The sequence below is a fragment of the Oncorhynchus nerka genome, linkage group LG11 (assembly GCF_034236695.1).
Source record: "Oncorhynchus nerka isolate Pitt River linkage group LG11, Oner_Uvic_2.0, whole genome shotgun sequence".
NCBI classification, from domain to species: domain Eukaryota; kingdom Metazoa; phylum Chordata; class Actinopteri; order Salmoniformes; family Salmonidae; genus Oncorhynchus; species Oncorhynchus nerka.
In genome coordinates, this window is record NC_088406.1 from 39,219,793 (window position 1) to 39,236,585 (window position 16,793).

General features: G+C 44.6%; 1 protein-coding gene and 1 long non-coding RNA gene across 8 annotated transcripts; both read right to left on the reverse strand.

Moving 5' to 3' along the window:
* On the reverse strand, positions 1–15,952 carry LOC115136845 (DCN1-like protein 5). Of its 5 annotated transcripts, XM_029672682.2 has the most exons (11): positions 15,652–15,951; positions 12,747–12,817; positions 12,493–12,535; positions 12,289–12,391; positions 11,279–11,370; positions 8,189–8,259; positions 8,002–8,093; positions 2,276–2,384; positions 830–934; positions 643–745; positions 1–534 (listed from the first exon to the last, which is right to left on the reverse strand). In XM_029672682.2, the coding sequence occupies exons 4-11, from the start codon at positions 12,357–12,359 to the stop codon at positions 476–478; spliced, it is 702 nt and encodes a 233-aa protein (XP_029528542.1). In that variant the 5' UTR covers positions 12,360–12,391; positions 12,493–12,535; positions 12,747–12,817; positions 15,652–15,951; the 3' UTR covers positions 1–475. The 5 variants fall into 5 exon arrangements, with proteins under 5 accessions (XP_029528542.1, XP_029528545.1, XP_029528543.1 ...); XM_029672685.2 differs by lacking the exon at positions 11,279–11,370 and having other exon boundaries at positions 15,652–15,952; XM_029672683.2 differs by lacking the exon at positions 12,493–12,535 and having other exon boundaries at positions 639–745.
* On the reverse strand, positions 2,391–4,210 carry LOC135573973 (uncharacterized). Of its 3 annotated transcripts, none has more exons than XR_010465060.1 (3): positions 3,893–4,210; positions 2,789–3,637; positions 2,391–2,741 (listed from the first exon to the last, which is right to left on the reverse strand). It is a non-coding gene; the product is annotated as an uncharacterized LOC135573973 (long non-coding RNA). The 3 variants fall into 3 exon arrangements; XR_010465061.1 differs by having other exon boundaries at positions 3,793–4,210; XR_010465059.1 differs by having other exon boundaries at positions 2,391–2,645; positions 2,694–2,741; positions 2,789–4,210.
* Positions 15,953–16,793: the final 841 nt, after the last annotated feature.

Consider the following 16,793-nt stretch of genomic DNA (forward strand, 5'->3'; position numbering starts at 1 on the left):
TTTGGTTGAATTCCATTCTTTATTCTTGTTCTGAAAACATACTATAAACAAGGTAAGACTCAAAAATGAAGGGAAAAAATGTTCAAGGAAACCGAAAAATTCCCCAGTCGAGCTTCACAACAATGGCTAGAGAACTGTGGCCACAGATGCAATATATATGAAAAATAGTTCCCCCTTTCGTTTCGTTTTTTTGTTTGTTTTCTCCTTGTTGAACTTGCTTAAATTAACACTGACAAACTATCTTCAGAGAGAGAGGACTTCACTATTTGGCCCACTAAGCAGAGGCCGTCACTGGAAGTGTATCTGCACGCCGTGACACCGTATGGGTGTGTGTGTGCACAGTCCATGGAAGGTGTGTGTGTGCCATCTCTCTATAGTGTGTGTGCCGTTTCTGTATATTTCAAACGGAGGGAGAACATCTTCATGTGAGCTTCTCTCTTTCTCCTCTTCTGCGGTTTGGCGAGTGTATCCTCAGCTATAACGCTGCCAGCCGAGCTTTCTGCCACTCCACAAACTCATCCAATAACACCGGCCCTGCAGAGAGAGAGCGAGAGAGAGAGAGTGGTGTTAGACGGACTGTGTGTGTGTGTGTGTGTTTTTTCGTGTGTTTTTGTATGCTTTAGTGTGTGTGTACGTACTCACAGGCTCCATCCTCGTCATAGTTACTGAGGTCTGTGCTGACTGTACGACTGAACTCTAAGACGTTATACCACTGGTCCTTATTCATCACCTTGTACTTGGACTGCTGCAGGGGAGGAGAGAAAATAGAGGAAGAGACAATAGAGGAGCAGGGACAACACATTTGTGTTCAGCATAGGGTGTGTGTTACCTCCAGAAACTGGTTGAAGACAGGGAAGAGTGGCCATGTTCTCCCCAGTAGCAACCCTAGCATGGACTTAGCTGTGTCCATGTCCAGACTCCTCTGGTCCTTATCCTGGGGGAGGGAGGAGAAGGGGAGAGAACAGAGAGTCAGGGGGAGGGGTAAGAGAGATGATAAAGAGGAAGAGGTAATGTATGCATTCAGACCTTTTGTTATGTTACAGCCTTTTGATTAAATTACATTTTTTCCTCATAAATCTACACACACCCCATGACAAAGGGAAAACAGGCTTTTGATTTTTTTGCAAATGTATTAAAAATTAAAAACAGATACCTTACGTAATAAGTATTCAGCCCTTTGCTATGAGATTTGAAATTGAGCTCAGGTGCATCCTGTTTCCATTTATCATCCTTGAGATGTTTTTACAACTTGATGGAGTCCACCTGTGGTAAATTCAATTGATTGGACATGATTAGGAAAGGCTCTACAAGAGAGCAAAAACCAAGCCATGAGGTCGAAGGAATTGTCCGTAGAGCTCCGAGACAGGATTGTGTCGAGGCACAGATCTGGGGAAGGGTACCAAAAAATGTCTGCAGGGTTGAAGTTCCCCAAGAGCACAGTGGCCTCAATCATTATTAAATGGAAGAAGTTAGGAACCACCAAGACTCTTCCTAGAGCTGTCTGCAACACCATCATGACTGCTGCCATTGCCAGCCCCCTGGACAGGGTAGGTAGGTGACCAAGAACCCGATGGTCACTCTGACATAGTTCCAGAGTTCCTCTGTGGAGATGGGAGAACCTTACCAGAAGGACAACCAGCACTCCACCAATTAGGCCTTTATGGTATTGGCCAGAGGGAAGACACTCCTCAGTAAAGGAACATAACAGCCCACTTGGAGTTTTCCAAAGGGCACCTAAAGGACTCTCAGACCATGATAAACAAGATTTTCTGGTCTGATGAAACCAAGAATTTACTCTTTGGCCTGAATGCCAAGCGTCACGTCTGGAGGAAACCTGGCACCATCCCTACGGTGAAGCATGGTGGTGGCAGCATCATGCTATGGGGATGTTTTCCCATCAGCAGGGACTGGGAGACTAGTCAGGATCGAGGGAAAGATGAATGGGGCAAAGTACAGAGATCCTTGATGAAAACCTGCTCTAGAGCGCTCAGGACCATCAAAGTACTTATGTAAATGTGATTCCATTAAAAAAAAAAAAAAAATTATACATTTTGCAAACATTTCTAAAAATCCATTTTTTTTCTTGGTCTTTATAGGGTATTGTGTGTATATTGATGAGAGGGGGGGGACGATTTAATCCATTTAAAAATAAGGCTGTAACGTAACAAAATGTGGGAAAAGGGGTCTGAATACTTTCCAAATGCATCCAGACCCTCTATCTCTTCTTAGGAGGTCAAACCATTGCCTGACTGTGAACCAGTGAACGAGGACTCACCCTGGCAAAGTCAAAGGCGTATCTGTAGATGTTTTTAAAGATGATCGTGTCGTTGAGATGATTGCGAAGGTAGTCCAGTTTCCCCTGTAACCTCTCTATGCAGTCACACCTATAGGGGGGGTGGGTCACAAACAAACATGGTTTCCCAGTCACACCTATAGGGGGGGGTCACAAACAAACATGGTTTCCCAGTCACACCTATAGGGGGTCACAAACAAACATGGTTTCCCAGTCACACCTATAGGGGGGGTCACTAACACACACGGTTTCCCAGTCACACCTATAGGGGGGGTCACTAACACACACGGTTTCCCAGTCACACCTATAGGGGGGTGTAGTGTCACTAACACACACGGTTTCCCAGTCACACCTATAGTGGGGTGTAGTGTCACTAACACACACGGTTTCCCAGTCACACCTATAGGGGGGTGTAGTGTCACTAACACACACGGTTTCCCAGTCACACCTATAGGGGGTGTAGTGTCACTAACACACACGGTTTCCCAGTCACACCTATAGGGGGGTGTAGTGTCACTAACACACACGGTTTCCCAGTCACACCTATAGGGGGGAGAGGGGTTTAGTGTCACTAACACACATGGTTTTCCAGTCACACCTATAGGGGGGAGGGGGGTGTAGTGTCACTAACACACATGGTTTCCCAGTCACACCTATAGGGGGGAGGGGGGTGTAGTGTCACTAACACACATGGTTTCCCAGTCACACCTATAGGGGGGAGGGGGGTGTAGTGTCACTAACACACACGGTTTCCCAGTCACACCTATAGGGGGGAGGGGGGTGTAGTGTCACTAACACACACGGTTTCCCAGTCACACCTATAGAGGGGTGTAGTGTCACTAACACACACGGTTTCCCAGTCACAACTATAGGGGGGTGTAGTGTCACTAACACACACAGTTTCCCAGTCACACCTATAGAGGGGTGTAGTGTCACTAACACACACGGTTTCCCAGTCACACCTATAGAGGGGTGTAGTGTCACTAACACACACGGTTTCCCAGTCACACCTATAGAGGGGTGTAGTGTCACTAACACACACGGTTTCCCAGTCACACCTATAGAGGGGTGTAGTGTCACTAACACACACGGTTTCCCAGTCACAACTATAGGGGGTGTAGTGTCACTAACACACACGGTTTCCCAGTCACACCTATAGTGGGGTGTAGTGTCACTAACACACACGGTTTCCCAGTCACACCTATAGAGGGGTGTAGTGTCACTAACACACACGGTTTCCCAGTCACAACTATAGGGGGTGTAGTGTCACTAACACACACGGTTTCCCAGTCACACCTATAGTGGGGTGTAGTGTCACTAACACACACGGTTTCCCAGTCACACCTATAGGGAGGGGGGTGTAGTGTCACTAACACACACGGTTTCCCAGTCACACCTATAGGGGGGTATAGTGTCACTAACACACACGGTTTCCCAGTCACACCTATAGGGGGGAGGGGGGTGTAGTGTCACTAACACACACGGTTTCCCAGTCACACCTATAGAGGGGTGTAGTGTCACTAACACACATGGTTTCCCAGTCATACCTATAGGGAGGGGGGTGTAGTGTCACTAACACACACGGTTTCCCAGTCACACCTATAGGGGGGTGTAGTGTCACTAACACACACGGTTTCCCAGTCACACCTATAGGGGGGAGGGGGGTGTAGTGTCACTAACACACATGGTTTCCCAGTCACAACTATAGGGGGGTGTAGTGTCACTAAAACACACGGTTTCCCAGTCACAACTATAGGGGGGTGTAGTGTCACTAACACACACGGTTTCCCAGTCACAACTATAGGGGGGTGTAGTGTCACTAACACACACGGTTTCCCAGTCACAACTATAGGGGGGTGTAGTGTCACTAACACACACGGTTTCCCAGTCACACCTATTAGGGGGGTCACTAACACACATGGTTTCCCAGTCACACCTATAGGGGGTCACTAACACACACGGTTTCCCAGTCACACCTATAGGGGGTCACTAACACACATGGTTTCCCAGTCACACCTATAGGGGGTCACTAACACACACGGTTTCTCAGTCACACCTATAGGGGGGTCACTAACACACACGGTTTCCCAGTCACACCTATAGGGGTGGGGGGTGGGGGTCACTAACACACACGGTTTCCCAGTCACACCTATAGGGGGGTCACTAACACACATGGTTTCCCAGTCACACCTATAGGGGGTCACTAACACACATGGTTTCCCAGTCACACCTATAGGGGGGGTCACTAACACACATGGTTTCCCAGTCACACCTATAGGGGGGTCACTAACACACATGGTTTCCCAGTCACACCTATAGGGGAGGGTCACTGACACACATGGTTTCCCAGTCACACCTATAGGGGAAGGGGGTTCACTAACACACATGGTTTCCCAGTCACACCTATAGGGGGGAGGGTCACTAACACACATGGTTTCCCAGTCACACCTATAGGGGGGAGGGTCACTAACACACATGGTTTCCCAGTCACACCTATAGGGGAGGGTCACTAACACACATGGTTTCCCAGTCACACCTATAGGGGAGGTCACTAACACACACGGTTTCCCAGTCACACCTATAGGGGGTCACTAACACACACGGTTTCCCAGTCACACCTATAGGGGGTCACTAACACACATGGTTTCCCAGTCACACCTATAGGGGGGTCACTAACACACACGGTTTCCCAGTCACACCTATAGGGGTGTAGTGTCACTAACACACACGGTTTCCCAGTCACACCTATAGGGGGTCACTAACACACACGGTTTCCCAGTCACACCTATAGGGGTGTCACTAACACACACGGTTTCCCAGTCACACCTATAGGGGGGTGTAGTGTCACTAACACACACGGTTTCCCAGTCACACCTATAGGGGGGTGTAGTGTCACTAACACACACGGTTTCCCAGTCACACCTATAAGGGGGTGTAGTGTCACTAACACACACGGTTTCCCAGTCACACCTATAGGGGGGTGTAGTGTCACTAACACACACGGTTTCCCAGTCACACCTATAGGGGGGGTGTCACTAACACACACAGTTTCCCAGTCACACCTATAAGGGGGTGTAGTGTCACTAACACACACGGTTTCCCAGTCACACCTATAGAGGGGTGTAGTGTCACTAACACACACGGTTTCCCAGTCACAACTATAGGGGGGTGTAGTGTCACTAACACACACAGTTTCCCAGTCACACCTATAGAGGGGTGTAGTGTCACTAACACACACGGTTTCCCAGTCACACCTATAGAGGGGTGTAGTGTCACTAACACACACGGTTTCCCAGTCACACCTACAGAGGGGTGTAGTGTCACTAACACACACGGTTTCCCAGTCACACCTATAGAGGGGTGTAGTGTCACTAACACACACGGTTTCCCAGTCACAACTATAGGGGGTGTAGTGTCACTAACACACACGGTTTCCCAGTCACACCTATAGTGGGGTGTAGTGTCACTAACACACACGGTTTCCCAGTCACACCTATAGTGGGGTGTAGTGTCACTAACACACACGGTTTCCCAGTCACACCTATAGGGAGGGGGGTGTAGTGTCACTAACACACACGGTTTCCCAGTCACACCTATAGGGGGGTATAGTGTCACTAACACACACGGTTTCCCAGTCACACCTATAGGGGGGAGGGGGGTGTAGTGTCACTAACACACACGGTTTCCCAGTCACACCTATAGAGGGGTGTAGTGTCACTAACACACATGGTTTCCCAGTCATACCTATAGGGAGGGGGGTGTAGTGTCACTAACACACACGGTTTCCCAGTCACACCTATAGGGGGGTGTAGTGTCACTAACACACACGGTTTCCCAGTCACACCTATAGGGGGGGGGTGTAGTGTCACTAACACACATGGTTTCCCAGTCACACCTATAGGGGGTGTAGTGTCACTAACACACATGGTTTCCCAGTCACAACTATAGGGGGTGTAGTGTCACTAACACACACGGTTTCCCAGTCACAACTATAGGGGGTGTAGTGTCACTAACACACACGGTTTCCCAGTCACAACTATAGGGGGTGTAGTGTCACTAACACACACGGTTTCCCAGTCACACCTATTAGGGGGGTCACTAACACACATGGTTTCCCAGTCACACCTATAGGGGGGTCACTAACACACACGGTTTCCCAGTCACACCTATAGGGGGGTCACTAACACACATGGTTTCCCAGTCACACCTATAGGGGGTCACTAACACACACGGTTTCTCAGTCACACCTATAGGGGGTCACTAACACACACGGTTTCCCAGTCACACCTATAGGGGTGGGGGGGGTGGGGGTCACTAACACACACGGTTTCCCAGTCACACCTATAGGGGGGGTCACTAACACACATGGTTTCCCAGTCACACCTATAGGGGGGTCACTAACACACATGGTTTCCCAGTCACACCTATAGGGGGGTCACTAACACACATGGTTTCCCAGTCACACCTATAGGGGAGGGTCACTGACACACATGGTTTCCCAGTCACACCTATAGGGAAGGGGGTTCACTAACACACATGGTTTCCCAGTCACACCTATAGGGGGGAGGGTCACTAACACACACGGTTTCCCAGTCACACCTATAGGGGAAGGGGGGGGTCACTAACACACATGGTTTCCCAGTCACACCTATAGGGGAGGGTCACTAACACACATGGTTTCCCAGTCACACCTATAGGGGGGAGGGTCACTAACACACATGGTTTCCCAGTCACACCTATAGGGGGGAGGGTCACTAACACACATGGTTTCCCAGTCACACCTATAGGGGAGGTCACTAACACACACGGTTTCCCAGTCACACCTATAGGGGGTCACTAACACACACGGTTTCCCAGTCACACCTATAGGGGGTCACTAACACACATGGTTTCCCAGTCACACCTATAGGGGGGTCACTAACACACACGGTTTCCCAGTCACACCTATAGGGGGTGTAGTGTCACTAACACACACGGTTTCCCAGTCACACCTATAGGGGGGGTCACTAACACACACGGTTTCCCAGTCACACCTATAGGGGGGGGTGTCACTAACACACACGGTTTCCCAGTCACACCTATAGGGGGGTGTAGTGTCACTAACACACACGGTTTCCCAGTCACACCTATAGGGGGGTGTAGTGTCACTAACACACACGGTTTCCCAGTCACACCTATAGGGGGGTGTAGTGTCACTAACACACACGGTTTCCCAGTCACACCTATAGGGGGGGTGTCACTAACACACACAGTTTCCCAGTCACACCTATAAGGGGGTGTAGTGTCACTAACACACACGGTTTCCCAGTCACACCAATAAGGGGGTGTAGTGTCACTAACACACGGTTTCCCAGTCACACCTATAAGGGGGTGTAGTGTCACTAACACACACAGTTTCCCAGTCACACCTATAAGGGGGTGTAGTGTCACTAACACACACGGTTTCCCAGTCACACCTATAAGGGGGTGTAGTGTCACTAACACACACGGTTTCCCAGTCACACCTATAAGGGGGTGTAGTGTCACTAACACACACGGTTTCCCAGTCACACCTATAAGGGGGTGTAGTGTCACTAACACACACGGTCTCCCAGTCACACCTATAAGGGGGTGTAGTGTCACTAACACACACGGTTTCCCAGTCACACCTATAGAGTGAGAAGCATCAGGAACATAGACATGCGATGTGGTAAATCAAGGTTACTCACTGTAGTAAAGTCATTCCCTTAAGCCACTCCTCCTTAGTGAAAAATCCCATATTTGGAGCTTCTAGTTTCCAGGCTATAACTAACATAATTATCTGAAAAAGAGAAAGATGGAGAGCGGGGAGGGAGAGAACATACATCATACTTATCAACGATGGATGGATGAAGAGAAAAGACGAGGAAGACTAACGTTTTCTGGTTCCACTCCAATGTCTTCACAGAACTTCTCCATCCCCTCTGGACCCAACACCTCATCTGGACCTGGTACACAGGAAGCAGGTACAAAAACACACACAAAATGGTATAAATGACTCAATACTTAGTGACCAATAATCAGCTTCAGAGTTCCTTGCAATTTAAAAAGAGTTCTGAGTGTGTAGCCAAGTTAATAGGCCATCTTATTTTTCTATCTATGATCATCATGACATACAGTGCCTTCAGAAAGTATTCACACCCCTTGACTTTCCCCCCACATTTTGTCGTGTTACAGACTGAATTTAAAATCGATTAAATTGAGATGTGTCACTGGCCTACACACAATATCCCATAATGTCAAAGTGGAATTATGTGTAGACATTTTTACAAATGAATAAAAAGCTGAAATGTCTCGAGTCAATTAGTATTCAACCCATTTGTTATGGCAAGCCTAAATAAAGTTCAAGAGTACAAATATCCTTAATAAGTCACACAATAGGTTGCATGGACTCACTCTTTGTGCAATAATAGTGTTTAACATTACTTTTGAATGACCACCTCATCTCTGTACCTTACACATATAATTACCTGTAAAGTCCCACAGTCGAGCACTAAATTTAAAACAGATTCAACCACAAAGACCAAGGACGTTTTCCAATGCCTCACAAAGAAGGGCACCTATTGGTAGATGGGTTAAACTAAAACAGACATTGAATATCCCTTTTGAGAATGGTGACGTTATTAATTACACGTTAAATGGTGTATCAACACACCCAGTCACTACAAAGATACAGGCGTCCTTCCCAACTCAGTTGCCGGAGAGGAAGGAAACGATAAGAGCGTCTGCTAAATGACTTAAATGTAATGTAATGGAAACCGCTCAGGGATTTCACCATGAGGCCAAGGGTGACTTTAAAACAGTTACAGAGTTTAATGGCTGTGATAGGAGAAAACTGAGGATGAATCAACAACATTGTAGTTACTCCACAATACTAACCTAAATGACAAGTAAAAAAGGAACAATTTACAGAATTAAAAATATTCCAAAACATGCATCCTGTTTGCAATAAGGAACGAAAGTAAAACTGCAAATAATTTGGCAAAGAAATAAACTATATCCTGAATACAAAGCATTATGTGTGGTGCAAATCCAACACAACACATCACTGAGTACCAGTCTTCATATATGTAAGCATGGTGGTGGCTGCATCATGTTATGGGTATTTGTATTTATTATGGATCCCCATTAGTTACTGCCAAGGCAGCACCTACTCTTCCTGGGGTCCAGAAAAATAAGGCAGTTTATACAATTTAAAAAAACATTACAATACATTCACAGATTTCACAACACAATGTGTGCCCTCGGGGCCCCTACTCCACCACTACCACATATCTATAGTAGTAAATCCATGTGCATGTGTGTGTGTATGCATGTGTCTGTGTTGCTTCACAGTCCCTGCTGTTCCATAAGGTGTTTTTTTAAATATCTAATTTTACTGCTTGCGTCAGTTATTTGATGTGGAATAGAATTCCATGTAGTCATGGCTCTATGTAGTACTGCTTGTCATCGTCAAGGACTAGGGTTTTTAATTTTTATAAAAAGAAACAGAATAGAGCTAAGCTCAGGCAAAAGCCTAGAGGAAAATCTGGTTCAGTTTGCTTTCCAACTGACACTGGGAGAAAAACGCACATTTCAGAAGGACAATAACCTAAAACACAATGCCAAATATACACTGGAGCTGCTTACCAAGACGACATTGAATGTTCCAGAGTGGCCTAGTTAGTTTTGACTTAAATTGGCTCAATCTATGGCAAGATTTGAAAATGGCTGTCTCGCAATAATTAACAACCAACTTGACAAAGTTTTAAGAATTTAAAAAATAATGTGCAAATACTGTACAATCCAGGTGTGCAAAACTTTTAGAGACTTAACCAGAAAGACTCACAGACAACGTTCCCTCTAAACTGCGTGAAGACTCGCAGCTCCCCCCACGCAGAGAAGCACGAGATTGAAATGTTCCCCTTTAGTTAACTATTTCAACGTTTCCCTCTACTGTGCGAATTGTGATCGAATCAACGCAATATACTGAAACAAAACGAACTATGTAAGACATTTTCTTGTAGGTAGAGCACAGAGTAGGATTCTATTGCATTGACAAGCATGACTCAGGCCCATACTCTACACAGACCGGTGCGCCATAGCCAATCAGAGTTGCAGTATCCCTATATGCAAATAGACCGTTGCCATATATGGAGCTGTTCCATTCACTTTGAACTGTGTTTACAGCATAAGTGGTCGGGAGTAGATGCGCTTGTTTTGAGATCAAAGCAAGAGCTGCATGTAGCCAGATGTGTACATTTTTTAGTAAGTCAGTTTTAGCCCAGTTATTTCTAGTCAGCAGTGAGGGAGTGGTTGCTTCCTGTAAGAGCACAAAACCTGTGCTTTTCTAGACATCTTTCAAAAGCAAGTCGCATAAAGAGCTTTTTTTTTTTTTTAAAGGGGCAGTGTTGTATTTTGAGACAGGCTTGAATAAGCTAAGTAGCAAATAGGCAGAGGGTAGGATAATTTGTTTGATTATCTGTAATAATGGTAAGGGAATAGTGGTTTCTTGCATCAAACACCACAACATTTTCAGTCACCTTGTCTGAAGGACAAGTGGATAAACAGGTTAATGTCGATCCTTAAAAGTTGTTTATTTTATTTAAGTTTTATGGAATGTAGGCCTACATTGAACACCACACATTGTCTGCTACTGTAGGCTGAATGAAGGAACAGCTATTTCCATGTAAACATGTTATGGGATGTATTTTCTACATTGTTTTCTATGATAGACCACTCTGATAGGCCTACATTATGATCAAATAGCAACAGTAGCCTACTTGGAGAGAGAACATTGCTCATAGCTGTAATCGCTGCCAAAGGTGATTGTCTAATACTTATGTAAATGAGACATTTAATTTTCAATACAGATGGGTGAGAAAAATATATAGTTATTCAATTTTGAATTCAGGCTGTAACATAACAAAATGTGGAATTTTTATTTAACCTTTAACTAGGCATGGATACTTTCTGAAGGCACTGTACCTGTGTACTCGTAGAACCAGGCCAGACATTTCTTATTGGAGAACTGGTCCTCTGGGCTGATCAACCGGCCTGGAGCCTGAGGTCTGCAGAAACTACAACACACAGGATAGAACACAGTCAGAAACTACACCACACGGGATAGAACACAGTCAGAAACTACAACACACAGTCAGAAACTACAACACACAGGATAGAACACAGTCAGAAACTACAACACACAGGATAGAACACAGTCAGAAACTACAACACACGGGATAGAACACAGTCAGAAACTACAACACACAGGATAGAACACGGTCAGAAACTACAACACACAGGATAGAACAAAGTCAGAAACTACAACACACGGGATAGAACACAGTCAGAAACTACAACACACGGGATAGAACACAGTCAGAAACTACAACACACGGGATAGAACACAGTCAGAAACTACAACACACGGGATAGAACAGTCAGAAACTACAACACACAGGATAGAACACAGTCAGAAACTACAACACACGGGATAGAACAGTCAGAAACGACACCACACGGGATAGAACATGGTCACTAAACAGACTCAGACACATGCATGAGAGGAGTTCTTAGGATATTCAGTGTCACACACACACTCCTCCCTCTTTCCTTTCCTGTGGACTGACTGAGGTCTGTGCTGCATAATGGGACAAATATGTGCTGAGTGTTGAGTTCCCCAGTCAAGCAGCAAGGCTCACTGCACAGAGCAAAGCCAGCAAGCAGCAGCTGCAACACACACACATACGGTGGAATGAGTGAGGAGAAGGAAGGTCTACAGTAGAACGGTTGGGTGAGGCAGAGTTCCACTACAGCTCTAAATACAGCAGGTTTTTAAGGGGTGGGAATCATGAAATGGGGTGTGTGGAGGAAAAAGACCAAACATCCAATAGTGAAGGATGGTGGAAGAAGAGGTGAGGAGCAGGAGAGGTGAGACGCAGGAAAGGTGAGAAGCAGGAGAGGTGACGGGTGGTGGGTGAGGAAGGGTTCCTCACCAGGTGATTTTACACTTCCTGAGTCCCGGGTCATCTGACCCTGAAGACTTCCTCTTTTTCTTCACAGGCATCGCGGAGTTTCCACACGGGTTAACTAGCTGGGCTGGGTCCACACACACACACACACCGAGTCTGTCAGCTCACCGAGCTGAGAGCCATACCATAAACAGTATACTATTTACAGATAGTATATAGGAGAAGTACCTATGTATTTCTGGTCTCCTTGTCCATTCAAATCTATAAGATTCTATTATAAAAACACAGTTTACAGTGAGACTTGAGGTGATAAACTACATAGTACCATAACATTATAAAGCATACATAAAGACAAGACAGTATGGTCACATCACATAGCTAATCAACTCTCAGAATGCCCCTGCTCTGGCAGTGGCTCAACTAGCTATCTAGCTACAGTACTGGGTTATCCCAATAGTTCACTCATGAGTCTGTTAACTTACAAATCTGTCCAGTGTCTGTGATACCGTCTGTAGGTCTGTCTCCTCAGCCAGTACGAACACTGTGTACTATCCTACAGAGACAGACAGAGAGAGTGCGAGCGGGAGGGAGAGGTGAGATGACATAGTAGCTAATATACTGGCAAGCTAGCTTCGTCTTGTGTACGTGGTTTTCAGGGGTGTGCGCCAGACAAGGCGTAAACCACAAATCAGATAACTCCTATGTTTAATGTTAGCCAGTTGGCTGTATATCGAAGCAGCTACCTCGTCTAAACAAACAGATCTCATCCAATGTATGTGTTGTTAATAATTGGCTAGCTGCTATCTGGTCCATAAGTTATGTGGACTGTAGCCCATTCAATAGACAGTAGCTGCAGTGGTGTCTGGAGAAGTGGGTATACTCTAATTATCTAAAAGGAAAGGCGCACTGTGCTGAAAATTCAATGTTCTCCAATAGTCTATGAGTTTTCCTCTCAAAGTTTCACTCTCAAAATCACAATTCTTGATAGAAAAACAACAAAAATGGGATGTTCCTAGTCTACAACAATGCTTAAACCACACCAGGAGACCATTTATGAGGTCTGGGAATATCAAATCATATTTTGGAGGGTATAGTTGCCCTTTAATTCAATTGTACGCCTAGCAAGGGATCATTTGGCTAGCGGTGTTCCTGCACATACAATGTAGGCCTACAGTACAGTACATGCGATGTAAGAGTTTGCAAAACGAATGCCCTCCCGATTGATACAAATCATAGATATCATTCTGCCAGGTAGGCGTACTTTGCAGTCAACATTTAATTGGGTAGACTTTTTAGGAAAGGCTTCAGAAATGTTCATTCAAACAGCGCATGATAACTGAATTGCACAAGGCAAAGATTCAACCAGGACTTCAGACAAAACTTTTTCAATACCTGGTTTGCATACCCATTGTTTCCTTAGTTAGCATTTACTAGTAGATATCCTGAATTGAAACGTCTTTCCTACCTACCAGCTACTGATGTCGTCATTTTGTGAGATGCTCCATGCGACAACCAGTCTCTTGCTGAAACTAGGCTGTGTGCGGCAGACATGTGAATACATTGAGTGAACAAAATAGTAAGAACACCTGCTCTTTCCATGACTGACCAAGTGAATCCAGGCTATGATCCCTTATTGATGTCACTTGTTAAATCCACTTCAATCAGTGTAGATGAAGGGGAGGAGACAGCTTAAAGAAGATTTTTTAAAGCCTTGAGACAATTGAGACATGGATTGTGTATGTGTCATTCAAAGAGTGAATGGGCAAGACAAAAGATTTTAAGTGCCTTTGAACGGGGTATTTTAGTAGGTTTCAGGTGCACAGGTTTGTATACACTGCCCCCACTGCTGGGGTTTTCACGCTCAACCGTTTCCTGTGTGTATCAAAAATGGTCCACCATCCAAAGGGTAACAAAGCTCTAGAGACTGGAAGGGAGAACTGACCAGCCAAAATGGAATGGTCTAAGTCCACAACAACGCTTAAACCACATCAGGAGGCTATTTTATTTTAGGTCTGGGGGGGGGGGGGGGGGATGTGGGCAATGCCCACTGAAAAAAAGTGAGTATACTGCACATAGCCCCCACTACACCACTGGGTAGATGGGTATACCCCCCTTGGGTTCTCGAGACCTGTGGACCTTTCTGTTTGAAGCTGATAAACAAACGTGAAATAACTGGATATTGTAAAATCAGAGCTAGCGGCCAGATTTCATCCAAGTTACTTTGATAGTCTAGTTATCTAAAGTTACATTTCTACCGGATTCTTTAATGTACAGACAGCAGACATATCAATGATCGCTATTCTAATAGTTAACGTTAGTCACCCAGTTAACGCACACAGAACTACAACAAATAACGATATGCATCGACACACATGCAGGAGTATCTCCCAGTTATTGTTGTAGGTGCTAACTGGTCAGAATAACTGCGTCACCGTAATGCCGAACGATGGGAAACATTCAGAAACCCACTGCACTGGGTAACTAGCTAGATAGTCTAAATATTAACTATAATACAATGCCAAAGCACGTTATAACGGTTGTTATCAAATCCAATTTAAAAAAAGATGATTGTCAGAGTACTAATGTTAGCTAGCGGCTAGCCAACTTTTAACTGCGATTGCAAAGGCTAACTAGACAGGTAGCTTACAACATGCATTGCTTTTCGAAATAAAATGTAATTCATCACATGAGCCAAATACAACAGGTGTAGACTTTACAGCGAAATGCATGTTTACGAACCTTTCCCAACGATGCAGGGTTTCAAATGTAAAATTACTGGATCAACGTTATTTGGCAATCAATTACCTACTAACGTTAGTAAGTTAGCTAACTTAGTGAAGCAAACAACGTTATGTTGTTCTGGCTGAATCAGGACTATACATGTGATTAATCATCTTAACCACAAAATGAATTATCTGCATAAAGATTACGCCAATACACACACTGGGGCGTTGCTTTTTTGTTGTTGTCAAGAAAGATAGCTAGCTAGTTCGAGTTAACTAAAAATGTAAGCTAATTAGCTAGCTAGCCAACTAACGCGGGTAGCTAACAGTCAGATACTTTAGCTAGCCAGTTCGCAGGTTATTTCTGTCACGATGACGTTCAAAAGCCAACAGTCGAATGCGTGGGACCGGCAGAGAAGGCTGTATTTAACTAGCATGTCTAGCTAAGGTTAGCTAGAATACACTGGGTAAAGAGATCAATCGAATTCGACCAAAACAATGGAAACGATTAGCTGGAATGCTAAACTTAGTTTCTCAACAAGTCAGAAAACATATGTAGCCGTTGTTGGCTAACGTAGCTAGCCAAATATTTGCCACAGGTTTACGTCAGTGCATCCACAACACCGTTTTGGATATTAAAAGTATGTGAATATTTTATGCAAACCTTGGATTCCAAGAGTTGTGTTTCTTTTATGCGAGTAGATCATGTACTTTCACGGTTGCAACCTCGCGAGCTGATCACTTTCCAAGTGGTAAAGCGAACTGCTTTCTTCCGGGGCAACAGAGAGCTATGGAGCGTACCACATGATTTCAATGGGTGCGCGATCGAGTCGTACTAGCTATGGAAATAAATCAAATTGCAGGTCGAATTATTCGAATATGTATTTTACCGTACTTTATTAAAAATAATATCGAACGCATGAAATTGGTAAGAAATATAAAATAACTAACGATTATGTAGAAATAAAACGCCCCTTCCTCCCTCTACCAGAAATGACGAATACCTCAGGTCTGCCTGTTTCTCAGTTTATCTCTTTTTCCCACATGTCCCTACAGTGTGAAGTATCTTTGCGTGTCAAAACAGACGTCAAATAACACGTGTCAAATAAGGTTGTTGAGCAGTCAGGACCTGAATATGACTGCACGTCACATAATAATTTGACCCGTTCATTATTTTTTGTTCGTAGTTATTACACATTATTTACACTATCACTCGTATTTCACATGTCACAACGATTCAAAGCTGGGACCGAGACTGAAAAACAGCTTCTATCTCAAGGCCATCAGAGTGTTAAACAGCCATCACTATCATTGAGTGGTTGCTGCCAACATACTGACTCAAATCTCTAACCACTTTAATAATTACAAATTGGATGTAATAAATGTATCACTAGTCACTTTAAACAATGCCACTTTATATAATGTTTACACACCATACATTACTCATCGCATATGTATATACTGTACTCTATACCATCTACTGCATCTTGCCTATGCCGTTCGGCCATCGATCATCCATATATTTATATGTACATTATCTTATTAATTCCTTTACACTTGTGTGTAAAAGGTAGTTGTTGTGAAATATTACTGCATGGTCGGAACTAGAGGGCATAAGCTTTTCGCTACACTCGCATTAACATATGCTAACCATGTGTATGTGACCAATACATTTTGATTTGATTCATCGATACGTATGCTATGTTGCTAGTAAAGTTGTCTCGCGCACCTACAGCGCTGGACATAAAAGAAAGCTAGCCAGCTCATGGACTCAAACAATGTTCTTCCCAAAAAATACAGCAAAAC